At 41.5% G+C, this 14,017-nt stretch overlaps 1 protein-coding gene across 2 annotated transcripts in view; it reads left to right on the top strand.

Annotated features, from left to right (window-relative positions):
* The window catches only part of PSMA1 (proteasome 20S subunit alpha 1), a 376,247-nt gene extending 362,668 nt beyond the window's left edge, over positions 1-13,579 (top strand). Inside the window, exons 1-10 of one of the 2 annotated variants that reach the window (XM_083478732.1) lie at positions 2,803-3,284; positions 5,129-5,173; positions 5,915-6,016; positions 7,019-7,122; positions 7,780-7,868; positions 8,783-8,853; positions 9,909-10,038; positions 10,711-10,790; positions 11,976-12,080; positions 13,247-13,579. In XM_083478732.1, coding sequence (XP_083334858.1) covers positions 3,282-3,284; positions 5,129-5,173; positions 5,915-6,016; positions 7,019-7,122; positions 7,780-7,868; positions 8,783-8,853; positions 9,909-10,038; positions 10,711-10,790; positions 11,976-12,080; positions 13,247-13,303 — 786 coding nt within the window. In that variant the 5' untranslated portion in view covers positions 2,803-3,281 and the 3' untranslated portion in view covers positions 13,304-13,579. Of the gene's footprint in view, positions 1-2,802; positions 3,285-5,127; positions 5,174-5,914; positions 6,017-7,018; positions 7,123-7,779; positions 7,869-8,782; positions 8,854-9,908; positions 10,039-10,710; positions 10,791-11,975; positions 12,081-13,246 lie in introns of those variants that run through there. The other variant, XM_083478733.1, reaches the window with a different exon arrangement.
* Positions 13,580-14,017: the final 438 nt, after the last annotated feature.

Genomic DNA, 14,017 nt, shown 5'->3' with positions numbered 1-14,017 from the left:
TTTCACATTTCATGCAATGGCAAGTTTTCAACTTGCTGTAGAGTAAAATCTAGATGTATTAAATCATTTGGGTTTTTTGAATGTGACATACTGTGCATACTTTATCATTATGTAAGTTTAACCACAACCTTTTCAAAGTTTGTTTTTGTAAATTAGTCCAATCCTATGCATGTTTTTATTGATGGGTCTTGAATCTGAACCTGTTTTCTTCTGAGTTTAATACAAAGTAAAAGCATATTATTGCTTCCATCAGTGCAGTCCTATTCCTGTTTACCTAGCAGAAAGACCCATTGAGTTCAAGAAGGCTTAAGGTAAGAATGTATAGGGTTGCCCCCTAACTCCCTTTTCCCTTGAAAAAGGTTGCAATCCTATACATAAGCATCACTGAACCCAGTGGGCCTTCTGCTGCAAGGCTACAGCCTAGATTAATTGATTTCACTGGGACTTATTTCCAAGTTAAACCACAGAGGGTTGGGCTTTATACTTCTGATCACCTGATGCTGGCAAGCCTGTTCAGGTCTAATGCATATTGTGATAAATCACAGAAGGACTCCAAGGCAGAGGGGGAGAGAGATCTTGGCAGCAATAACATTTTAAAAGTAAAAAAGGACTTTAATGTTATTTGACTTTTTAAATGGTTGCTAAAGAACAACATGAAAAGAACATTATTTACATTTTGATCTTTGTAAAGGTCAAATGTTCTATTACAGAGTTACCAAATGAAAAGAGCTGAGGAAACAAATTTAAGAATGAAAGCAACTCTTTGTTTCACAGCAGCTAGACCATCTGCTGGGCTTCCTTAGATGGCTTTTGGTACAGAGGATGCAGTTTGGGTGGTTGCTGCTTGACAACTAAAGAGAAAAATGGATGAGTAAACACAACTGGCAAACAAGATATGAAAGACAGAAAAGATTATTTGCTGAACAAGGCTGCCAACTCTGAGAGTGCATATACAAAGGCATAATGAAAATAATAGATTAAATAAATAGCAATTGAAGCAGTAGTTCCCATCTAGTCGTGTAGTAGGGAATTACAAGGGTAAAAAGACACAAGCCTCACATATAGCAAAAGGGACTCCAAACAAATTTGTATTAATGATAAATTTCCATATCAGAACTTTTCTTTTGCGTTGGCAGTCAAAATATATTGTAAACCACCAGATGATCCTCGGCTGAAGGGAAGTATGGGAATTTAATAAATAAACAAAACAAATATAGCAATGAGCTAGTAATATTCTTGATCACAACAGCCAAAAATGTAGCAAAACCTATGTAAAATGCTTATACTTCGGGACATAGCTTGTGACAACTAGGATCTGTTACTATTCTGTGAGGATGAGCAAGAATAATTTTGAAAGTCTTTAAAGACTCTTTAAGTAGGATGGCCAGGTGCCTTCTGTATCTTTAATACTTGTGCAGACGAGAGGATTTCAGCAAGTGTAACTTGCATAACAAGGTACCTTTACTGAAATCCCCTTTTCTACTCAGACTATTTAAAAGGGCAGGAATCCTGTCCTCTTTCAACAGGTCTCCTACCCTTTCAAACATGAGAGCACAGAAAAAAGAATTATGTGCCCATTCTTCCTCATACCCCCAAAAGAGTGAATATGTGCTACGGCAAAAAGGAAGGATATAACAGATGCATGTATCTTTCTTCACAAGAAGACCTTGAGAAGGGTGCGCAGACAGGAGGTAGGAATGAGGGATGTGCACAGTCACCCCAGAGCCCATATTTTCTCTCATTAGATATGCTTCAGACTGTTATTGGTAAGATAGTAGTAGTAGAAAAATCCTGATGTCCTGGTTTTTGGGTGTAAAAATGTTGTTGGGTGAATTTTGGTGAATCAGGATGTAACAATCATCAATCCTTACAGATGATCAATACAGGCCAACAGCATGATTTATTCACTACACTGGAATACTACTTAGAATGAGGCATGCCCAAGCTCCATTAATATGCTGTGCAACTTCTTTCTGGGAAGCTACTTCAGTGTAGCAACAGAAGGGGTAACTTAGATGCATACAGCAGAATTAAAGCATGATACCCTGTATGTGACCTTGATGTAATTTCAGTGCCAGGCAAAGGCTTTGATATTTTCCCGGGCTGCTTAAGCTTCTGTAAATTGCTTTGACTTGAACTTGTTGCCCCATCTCATTTGTTTTGACCCCACCCATTAACAGAGTGCACTTGCCCTCCTGCAAGGTTGGCCTAATGCAGGTACCCCAAAACTCCCTGACCACTGGTGCTGTTATCTAGGGATGATTGGAGTTGTAGTCCCAAAACATCTGGAGGGCCACGTTTGGGGATGCCTGGCCTAATGCCTTGCTCTGGACTCTGTGCTGCCAAGAGTGCCACCTGATTGCCTCTATAATTCCACAGCTTTTTATGTATACCAGTCTTTACCAACCTGGTGCCCTCCAGACATTTTGGATTACAATTCCCACCAACTCGCCCAGTTCTGTCAATCTAGGTTGCAGTCCCACACTAATTTACCTGGGACTAAATCTCATTAAGGGACGCGGGTGGCGCTGTGGGTTAAACCACAGAGCCTAGGACTTGCCGATCAGAAGATCGGCGGTTTGAATCCTCGCGACGGGGTGAGCTCCCGTTGCTTGGTCCCTGCTCCTGCCAACCTAGCAGTTGAAAAGCACATCAAAGTGCAAGTAGATAAATAGGTACCGCTCCGGCGGGAAGGTAAACGCCGTTTCCGTGCGCTGTTCTGCTTCGCCAGAAGCGGCTTAGCCATGCTGGCCACATGACCCGGAAGCTGTACGCCGGCTCCCTCAGCCAATAAAGCGAGATGAGCGCCGCAACCCCAGAGCCGGTCACGACTGGACCTAATGGTCAGGGGTCCCTTTATGTTTACTAAATCTCATTAAATTCAAGGGGACTTACTTTTGAGGAGACTCACATAGTATTGCATTGTTAGTATTTTAAAAGGGGAAAAACAACAACAGCTAAAGGATGGGGCAGGTCGCTATTATTATTATTTCATTAAATGTGTATACCGCCCTTCGTCTGACGATCTCAGGGCAGCTCACAGTACGAAGCGGCGAGTGTCCAGTGCGCACGCGCCGACCTTCCGCTGTTCCAAAGGGAGGAGCCGTCCTGGCGAGGCGCCTTTGGATCGGGGGTTTGGCGATCGGCTGCGATTCCTCGCCAGAGACGGAAGGAAGTCCCGAAGCCCGCACTCGACGCTCGCCGAGCTATCGATCTCCTTTTTCCCCAAAGCCACCCTTGCTGGTGCAGCCGCTCGTGGTGGTGTTCGGGAAGCAGCCGAAATGGTGAGACGGGTGGGGATCGGGGGCCGGCGGGAGGGAGAGAGGGAGGGAGAGCCAGAAGGAGCCCGGGGAGAGATCGCGGGGAGGAGGATGCGTCTCCCTCGTCGGAGTAAGTGGGTGAGTCAGCACATCGGAGTGGTGGTTGTGTCTGGGCCCAGGTTGTGCCTCTTCTCCTGCCGCCTTCAGGAGCCTGAAGCCTCCCAGCGCTGCCTCCGCATCTCTTTGGCTGATCCCTCCGCCTTCTCCCTAAATCAAACTTTCCTGCATTCCCAAATCTTCTTTTTCGCGCCTCCGAGCCCCTTCCGCAAGAAAGGGGCAGCAGCAGCATCAATCCCTCCCGCACCGTTTGTTCAGATTTTTTTTCCATAAAAGAAGATAATCCACCTTTCTCTAAGATGCAGGGACTATTATGGCTGCCCCAACACCTCAACCCGATAATAATCTCAAATTCTCTCCTCCTTCACCGAAAGCGAAACTCCTTTCTCATCCCTTCGAAATCGCAGGCTTGTCAGGCAAGATAAAATGTCTGACCAGAAACTGGTTGCCGTCCAGTTTTTCTGTATAACCTCCAGAGGAAACATATGGCCAGTTTGCACAAAGAGCGAATCATTCACCATTGCTCAATGATGCAGCATTTTATTCTGCTTCATGACTCCATTGTTCTCGTAGCGGGGGAGGACTTTTCTCAGGGTGAAAGTTGAACAGGTGTGTATGTGGCTGTATCAAATATTTTAGAGCCCCGGTGGTGCCAGTCTCCAGTTTTACTTCTTCCGGGTATTCTATGAGCAAGAGACATGTACTTCAGCATAACTTCTTGAATTAAATATAGGCCTTCATGTAGCCCTCACACGCACCTTCATATAATCAAATTTTAATTTGCAGATTTCTTGTTTAGAACACATCTTAGAATTTTCTTGATCCCCACTAAAATAGCAGAAAAGTATTCTGTTAAAATTTCATTCAAGTAGGAGTTTTGAATTTGGTTTAAAAATGCCAAAGTGCTTCAATGTCTTGTAGACCCTGAATTCAGTCCTTCAAAGAGAAGTGAAACCATTTGATTCAACATGGCTAGTGTGGGGCAGTTAATGCTGTAGAAAGCTGTTATTCTGCAATTGACTAGTAGTGTGTTGATTCATGCTTTGATCAGCCAAAAAAGGCATGATGTTGCTCTTACTGTAATCAAAAGTAAAACTTACCTTGATTTTAAGGAAGCAGGATTGTAGTGTTAGACTTCGGACTTGTTTCTGTGCAGCATGTTCAGTATTGGGTTGCTAATCACGAATCATTTCTTTAAAGCTCCTCACCTTAAAAATGTTCTTTCTTACCCCTAATCCATGATAACATGATTAGGCCATGTGCCTATGCTACTTACTGCACTGTTTGCAATAACTTTGAGTAATTCTGATCTCTTTCTTTCCCATACCTTACCTTATTTCTCCCTTCCTCCCTATGCCTAGCTTTGCATTCTGAGCTTCTTAGCAAACCTTAATAATTGTGAAGTGCCACATTTAAACAAACAAACCTTCTTCAGTCTTCTCTTGAAAGTAAAATTTGTCCCAGCCTGTATATTTTTGTGGCTACTGGCTGTACCTTCACTGCCATAGGTAATATGTCTTTGAACAGTTTCTGGGCATCACAAGTGGGCAGAGTGCTGTTGCACTCAGGTGTGCTTCCCATAGGCATCAGGTTGGTCACTGTGAGAACAGGATGCTAGAGTAGATGGGCCTTTGGCCTGAACCAACACGGCTGTTCTTATGTCTTACTTTAAAATGTTTTAAAGCATAATGTTGTACCTTTGTAGCTGATAATGATACTCATGTTAATAGATTCTATTTTGTGCACTTTAGTTTCGCAACCAGTATGACAATGATGTCACCGTTTGGAGCCCTCAGGTATTATTATTATTATTATTATTATTATTATTATTATTATTATTCTCAATTCATTGCAGTGATTTGTACCTAACTTTAATAGCCAAAGGAATATGCTAGTAAACAGTTTTCCATATGAGTTTGATTGATTGCCTAGACATTGGGGAAAGTGCAATCATTTTTTTTTAAAGGGAAAGTTGTAAGAACTAGTGTGTACACAGTTACACCAATTCCTGTTTTGTGTGTATGCATGTGCTGTTTGTGAATGAACAACAGAGATGCTTGTCAAATGGATAGTAATTCTTCAGGTACTTTATATTTTACTTGGTGTGAAAAGTATTTAGAGTTGCTTGGTCAGAACATAATTGTATCAATGTTCCAAACACTGTCTTGTGAAGCCATTGACTCCACTTGAACATAAAAAGGCATTTGTTATATTCCATTGGCTGGTAAATTATGGAATTATAAAAGGCATACAGAATGAAATATATCTGGCAGCCCAAAGTAAAAAGACTTTCTGGGAAGGTTATGGTGCTGGGAGAGAATGCACATACAAGCCAAGCTGCAGCGCTTCACTATGTTAGTTCAGAAGTTCCTTGTTACTGTAACTTGGTGTGTATTTTTTCTCTCTGTGTCTCTTTCACCTTCCCAGTTGCAGTGGTGCCAGAAGGTTGCTTATTGCAGTATGCAATATGATCAATGTACTTCTGGAGTCAGCACATTTTAAAAGAGGAACATTTTAATCTGTGTTTTCTTCTTTAGGGGCGAATTCATCAAATTGAATATGCAATGGAGGCTGTGAAGCAAGGCTCTGCAACTGTTGGACTAAAATCAAAGAACCATGCTGTTCTAGTTGCTTTAAAGGTAAACATTAGGGTAAAGCTTGGAGTTAATCCTTCCCCCCCTTTAAAATGAGAAGAGGATGCATGCAATTCTTTCCTACTATAATACTATGTCAGTGGTAAGAGGGACTATTGTATAGGGCAAGTATCTCTGGAAGTGTGGGTTTGAATCCCACCGCTGCCAAGCATCCTTGTAGCTGGTAGAGCTCAGTTGGTAGAGCAAGAGACTCTTAATTTCATGGTTGTGGGTTTGAGCCCTACGTTGGGGAAAAGATTTCTGCATTGCAGAGGGTTGGACTAGATGACTCTTGTGGTCCTGTCCAACTCTACAATGCTATGATTCTATAATATATCTGAACTCCTTTATTATACAATTGTAAGCCTAACTACCATGAAGTAAAGTACTGCATTCTAAATGCTCTGGAATTAATAGAACATAATGGTGCTTTTCCCTTTCTAAATACACTACCCGCCATTAATCATTGCTGAGCTGCTGCCAGATAGACAGTACAAGCAGCGATGGTTTTAGGCGTGTCTGATATGTGCCAAACCTGGAAGTGACTCGAAAACGTCACAAAAGTGGGGCCGGGGCAGAATGGTTTGTTTGCAGACTTTTTCAGTCGTGCTTCAAATAAACATGATTTCACTAAAATGTGCTGTGCCTCACAATGTAACTCCCACATAAATGGGGAGTTGCCTATACTGAGCTACCTAGAAGAGTGGTTCCCAGTTGCCGAAGTACAGCAGACCCCATTTTTCAAAAGCCAAGCCATGGACCCACTACTTTTGAAAATTTTGATATGTCTATGGTAATTTTTGTTATGTGAATGGTGTAACAGACCCCCTGGGTGGGTTATGCAGACCTGGGAACCACTGGTCTGGACCAATCATCTGGCAGTGTACCGCATTTTCATGTGTTCATAAGAAGGGATGGATAAAAGACTCTCCATTCAGTTGTTACTATAACCATACTTGTCATTGTCAAAATGTTTGTGTGACTCACAACTATTTTTTCTGTGTTTAGAGGGCACAGTCTGAGCTGGCAGCTCATCAGAAAAAAATCTTATATGTTGACAACCATATCGGTATTTCAATTGCTGGGCTTACTGCTGATGCAAGACTTCTATGGTAATTTTGCAAATTGGTTTATTTCATATTTAGGGCACAGAGATAAAATTACACCTATTTTAGTGCATTTCAAATATTTATATGCCTCCTTTTAAGAGTACATAAAATTGCATGTAAACCCCAGTGGTACCTTTGACTGGAATTAAAGCACGTTGTCTGGGATTCAGCTAAGAGGTAGCCAGTATTGTGAGGGTGCAGGGGAAGGGGCTGAGATGGGCAGAACAGTGACTTGCCAGGCAATGTTGTGCATGTCTACTCAGAAGTAAGTGCCATTGAGTTCAGTGGTGTTTGTTCCCAAGTAAGTGAATATAGGATTGCAGCCTGAATAAACCCTATTTCTTATTATTTATTGCTTTTCACATGGAGAAGAATGTCCCAAAGTGATTTGCAGCATAACTAACATTAAAACCTCATATAAAACACAGTGGCTAAACATACTCTGTCCAGTAACTTCTTGGAGAGGTGAGATTTGAGCACTGCTTGTTGCTGCGACCCCCAAGCAATATAATTGTAGCTGAACAGCTTGTCTAAGCTGATGCCCTCTACTGCAGGGCACTCCATTAATCACAACAAGGATCAAAGCTACACCTAGAATGAAACCTGTGCATAACAAGCCATCTACTGATGTATTTTTGTTTCTCTCTTTGAATCCTGCAGCAATTTCATGCGCCAGGAGTGTCTGGATTCTAGATTTGTATTTGACAGACCTCTTCCAGTATCTCGACTAGTATCTCTGATTGGAAGCAGTATCCTTTTTTTGTGATTGTAATCTTGAGACGCTCATAGTTGTCAAGATTATGCTCTGCTCTTGACCAATGTTCTTACTACTTCAGTAAGTGTATTGATCAATGTATTGACTTGTGTAAGAACTAAACTAGTTCAGGTCATTGGAGACCTTTTGCTTTAATATTAAAGGTGCTGGATCCACTGATCCCTGGAAAATTTCAGGCACAGATGGTAGTGGTAAAAGCCAAATGATAAAATTGAAGAGTTGTATTCAACAGTGTTACTCAGCTGATGGTAAGGCTTCTATCACCAAAACTGGGAGGGAAGTAATTTTCTGCAGCTCCAGCCCACCCATCACCCCCAAATTCTGCTCTAGAGGATTGGGAGGTCCTCCAGAGCAGATGAGGGAGGGAGAATATATCTCCAGCCCACCCATCACCCCCAAATTCTGCTCTAGAGGATTGGGAGGTCCTTCAGAGCAGATGAGGGAGGGAGAATATATCTGAAAATTTATTATCTTCTGCTATCAGAGGTCTTAATATCCACTGAGTGACACCCTTGAGTATAACTCGGAATGTTTGAATGGTTCTGCATATTCATGTTACTTGAGCAGTAAGTGATAACTTTTGTGTAGTTGCCACAATAAATCAAGTGCATATATCTTGAATATCTGTGTTGAGTATTCACAGGCATTTGGTTTAGTGGGGGGTTTCTCTGCTCAGCTGTTTTGTGGGTTGTGTTTAATTGAAATGTGTGTTGCTGATGGTCTTAATAGCTTTTATTTTAAATGCTATCTGCTTTTAGCATTACTTGTCTTTCTATTCTCTCTATTTGTAAGCCTTAGGGCCCCCTTGAGGGTGGAAAAGTGGGATAGAAATGTTTTTATAACTGAAATAGGCATGCCGTTTGAGACACATTCCTCAGCTTGTCCAAGAAACGCAGATACCAACACAACGGTATGGCAGAAGGCCATATGGTGTCGGACTTCTCATTGCAGGCTATGATGTAAGGCTGATTTTCATACTTGTCTATCACATATTCCTTGGATTATACATTATTCTAAAGTATAATGAGAGTTTTCTATGCTAGAAGAAGCATGATACTATATTAGCAACATGGCAGTAAACAGTGGGTTGTCTCCAAGGGCTGTCCTCCTGTGAGCACAAGACCTTTTGATCTAGTGGAGGTGTCCACTAAGGGGAAGTGATTTTTGCTGATTGCCCCACTCCCCCCACTCCATTCTATACTGTCACAAGCCATAACCTCCAGAATAGGTTTTGGGGGGATGAAGGAGGGGGAATCGGCAAAACCTACTTCTCCATCTCACTGCTTGTGGAATGCTCTCCCCCGGGAGGTTCGCCTGGTCCTTTCATTATATACCTTTAGGCACCAGGTGAAAATACTTCTCTTTAACCAGGTCTTTGGCTGGTTGACATTCAATGTCCTTTTAATTGTGTTGTGGAAGGGAGGATTATTGGTTTGCTTTTGTTCTTGTTTTTTTTCCTGCTTTTTATACAGTTGTACCTTGGATCCCAAACGCCTCGGTACTCGGACGTTTTGGCTCCTGAACGCCACAAACCCGGAAGTGAGTGTTCTGGTTTGCGAACGTTCTTTGGAACCTGAACGTCCGATGGGGCTTCCAAATGCTTTGGTTTGTGAACGTTTTGGAAGTCAAACAGACTTCCAGAACAGATTCCGTTCGACTTCCAAGGTATAACTGTATTGTAATTTTATGTTGTGAACCACCCTGTGATCTACAGGTATAGGGTGGTATACAAATTTATTTAAGAATAAGAATAAGAAGACTCCACTGCTGCAGTAACAATACAAGGAGAATCAGTTGTATTTCATCCTATATGCAAGGCATGAAACATATGGTATAAAATTAGCACCATATTATTTTAGGCCTTTGGTCAGGAAACCTGAAAATTGAAAATTGTATATGTACCCATATATGTTAATTACAGATTTTATATGTTGCATTCTTTTGAAATAAAATAGAATGGAAATATCTTTATGCTATTTCATGGTAAATAAATAATGTCCCTTTGTTTTACTAGGATATGGGTCCCCACATCTTCCAGACCTGTCCTTCTGCAAATTATTTTGACTGCAAAGCAATGTCCATTGGAGCTAGGTCCCAGTCAGCTCGAACTTACTTGGAGCGACACATGACTGAATTTGCTGACTGTAAGTGTTTGGTCTCCTCTATCTGATTTGTAGTACAGTCAAACCTTGGCTCCTGAAAGCCTGTTACTGTACATTTTGGCTCCTGAACACCAAAAACCCGAAAGTGTCCCAGTTTTTGAACGTTTTTCAGAAGCTGAAGGTCCAATGCGGCTTCTGCTTGAGTGCAGGAAGCTCCTGCAGCCAATCAGAAGCCGTCCCTCAGTTGTCGAACAATTCGGAAGCCGAACAGGCTTCTGGAATGGATTAAGTTCGACAACCGAGGTTTGACTGTATGATGTTTTGCACATATTGCTCTACCCCTTTCTCTCATGTACATGCTGTGTTCCTGGTTTATTGCTAGCAGACTTTTGACTAGTAATCACAGGCATGGGATGGGAGACACTGCTTTGAAACTTCCCCTTCCCTGCAGGAGAAATACAGTGGTACCTCCAGTTGCGAACGGGATTCGTTCCGGAGGTCCGGCCGCATCCTGAGGAATTCACAACTTAAGGGCTGCATGTGCGCAGCGTGCATAGAGCGCTTCTGCGCATGCACGTGTGGCGAAACCCAGAAAAATACTTCCGGGTTTGCTGCATTCGCATCCCGAAGATTGCATATCCAGAAGGATACATAAGTGGAGGTACGACTGTACTGAGCTTCTGAACTGGTCATAACTGAAAACATATCTTACAGGTAATCTGAATGAGCTAGTTAAGCATGGTCTGCGTGCCTTGAGAGAGACTCTTCCTGCAGAACAGGATCTGACTACTAAGGCAAGTGCTGGAACCTTTTTTTATTTGTGTGGTCTGTTCTATGATTATGGAGCGTGAGTAACACTAGCAAAGCACAATACAGAAGGGGGATGAATCCTATCATTTGTGTAAGTGGAAGCCAAAATTCACAACTGAAGAGTTGTACGTAGTGAAGATTATTCAGGTAAAAAGATACAAAATAACACTTTTACCAGTGCACCCAGAACTCCTGAACTGTATCATTAGCTTAAGAAACTCTGCTACATTTGAACAGCACTTGCATGCATCACTTTTATACATGTTTGTGCAAACACTAGAAATGTGCTTACCGACTTATAAATAGCAGGTGATAGCCAAGTAAGTCATTTGCCAGTGATTCAAGTGGATCAGCTCTGAATATGGCTGATATTGGATATTGACCAGCACTAGCAAGGAGACACTTGTATGCATAATAACACTAGTTCTGATTATCTGGATTGCTTGAATAACAGCAGGCCTATGTGAAATTCTGGGGTTGGAGCCAAAGTAATAAAGGCAATGTTTGAGCTGCTGCAGGAATTCTTGGATGAGCAGGTTTTTCTGGACCTATTCCAGTCAAATACATACGTATGTGATCAAGGGCTTATATATATTGGGGAATGTCCTGTATGCACCTGCCACTTTTGTATCTACTCCATGGTGGTGTTCCATATCCTGTCATTTTACTGATTTGTGAGGCCACAAGGGTACAGGACTGCTCCTTCATAGCAATTAATACATTGTGAGATGCTTTGCCAGCTAAGCTGCACCTTGCTTCACCTATGCTGGCTTCTCATCATGATTAAAATCAGGCATCCCCAAACTTAGCCTTCTGGCTGTTTTGGGACAACAACTCCCATCATCCCTGGCTAACAGGACCAGTGGTCAGGGATGATGGGAACTGTAGCCCCAAAACAGCTGGAGGGCTGAGTATGGGGATGCCTGATTAAAATGAACAGGAGGTGTTGCTTAGTGTCTATCATGGAGGTGGCTAATATTTTGCTTTAACGGGCAGGATTTACCTAACCAGCCTCATGAGCAGAAGCCCTACACAAAGACTTCTGCACAGGCACAATGTTGGGAAAGAATGGTCTAAATCCTCCTGACTTCCCTTTGAATAGATGCACATAATCTGTGCTGCAGAAAGACTGTGGCGCCTTTCTTAGTTTTACAATTATCATTTAACAGAATGTTTCCATTGGGATTGTTGGTAAAGATATGGAGTTCACTATTTATGATGATGATGATGTAGCACCATTCCTAGAAGGACTTGAAGAAAGACCCCAGAGAAAGGTACGCAAATTTAATACGACACATTGAATTTACTTATACAGTAACATTTTGTAAAATACCTGATTTTAGTGTTCTATAAGCTATGGTTTTGCTACTACCATTTTCTTTTATCTCAAAGGTTTTGGGGGCTATCCACCCCACCCCACCTCAATTGTAATGAACCTGTCCACATTCTGCAATCTTCCGCTGAGGCATTTCTCTAGTTTCCCTGTCTTTGAAGGAGTAGTGATTGGAGAGAGGACCTTTTGGGGTTGTGAAACCCTTTCTGTGGAAAGCTGTCCCCAGTGTAGTTCTCTTGAGATCTGCTCTTTGTCCTTTCGTCACTAGAAAAAGGCATTATTTTAAATTAACAAGCCTGGTCCAATATTTAACCTGTGGAGAAATGAGACTCCTATACTTTGATAACGTTTAACTGTCTTAATTGTCCTAATTATATTAGTAATTGTTAATAGGTAATTATTTTATTGGTCCTGCAGGAGACATCTACTAATGAAAGGCAATAACTTTTGCTGATTTCTCCTCCCCATCTACCACCCCAGCAGCCCTCAAAATCTGTTCTGAACAGATTCTAACTCTCTAGAATACATTTTCTGACGGCTGCAGGAGGGGGAATCAACAAAAATAGCCCCTTCAGATGCCATGGCACTAAAGATAAGCTGGATATCACAAAGTATTTTTAAGGAAGTTGTCCTGTAAATGGGGACAATGAGAGGACACTTAATAGGCTCCAGTATGAAATTATTTGGTACAACCATTATTGGGTTTTTCAGTCACCGAATCATGTTTATCTAAAAGGTTTTTTATGTTGGACACTCTTATCTATATTGGAACTTCAGAACCATTTTTTAAATAAGAGGAACAAATTACAGTTAAAGCAGGCATGTATAGTATGACTGCTGTCAGGCTTGGGAACTAAATGGGAATTATATTAAAGTTCCAAAGATTTGATTTAAAAAGATATATCATGACCTAATTTGATTTTGATTCTATGCAATTATTTAGTGCAGAATTGTGGAATATTGAAAATCAGAATGGACTTGGCCTCTACAATTAAATATTGGTGGGGTTTTATATTTGTAAGATTTTGTTCTATAATTTGCTACCAGTGACAATTAAAACTGACATAATTTTAATTATATTTAATATTTTTATTTTACCTTTTCAAGACTGCTCAACCTGCTGAAGAAACTGCAGAAAAGGCTGAAGAACCAATGGAGCACTAATCATTGTGCATGCACTTCAGACACAGGAATGCCAGAGCATGCATTTGTATTCTGTTAACATAACTCTGAGATAAATGCATATTGTAGTGATACATTCTAGTGAGTTGGTCTACAAAAATGTATTGCCAAAAATCCTAAACTGGCAGCAAAGAATTAATAACTGACCACTGCTCTTGAGATGTCATTTTCTAGAAACTATGGAATATTGTTTTATATGAAAAAGCTTGTTTTCCTGTCATAAAGGCGTTGATTAAATAAACCTGTTTCTTGAAACAACTTGCTCTGGTTTTTATTTTTTAATTCATTAAATCAGGAAAAGCAAAATCATTATCACTGCTTCTTGAGGGAGAAAGTTCCATAGTTCAACTATGCACTGTGTGAAGAAGTACTTTCTTTTCTCTGTCCTGAATTGTCTAACATTCAGTTTCGTTGGATGGCCCTGAGTTCTAGTGTTATGAGGTGGGGAAGGACTTTTTTCTATCCTCTTATCTACATGCCCAAGACCAGCAGGTATAGGTAAAGGTAAAGGGACCCCTGGCCATTAGGTCCAGTCGTGACCGACTCTGGGGTTGCGGCGCTCATCTCGCTTTATTGGCCGAGGGAGCCGGCGTACAGCTTCTGGGTCATGTGGCCAGCATGACTAAGCCGCTTCTGGTGAACCAGAGCAGTGCATGGAAACAGCGTTTACCTTCCCGCCGGAGCGGTACCTATTTA

This window comes from Podarcis liolepis (assembly GCF_965112155.1).
Source record: "Podarcis liolepis genome assembly, chromosome: 1".
Taxonomy (NCBI): Eukaryota; Metazoa; Chordata; class Lepidosauria; order Squamata; family Lacertidae; genus Podarcis; species Podarcis liolepis.
The sequence above is the reverse complement of the archived record's forward strand: the minus strand, read 5'-3'. Positions and strand labels throughout refer to the sequence as shown.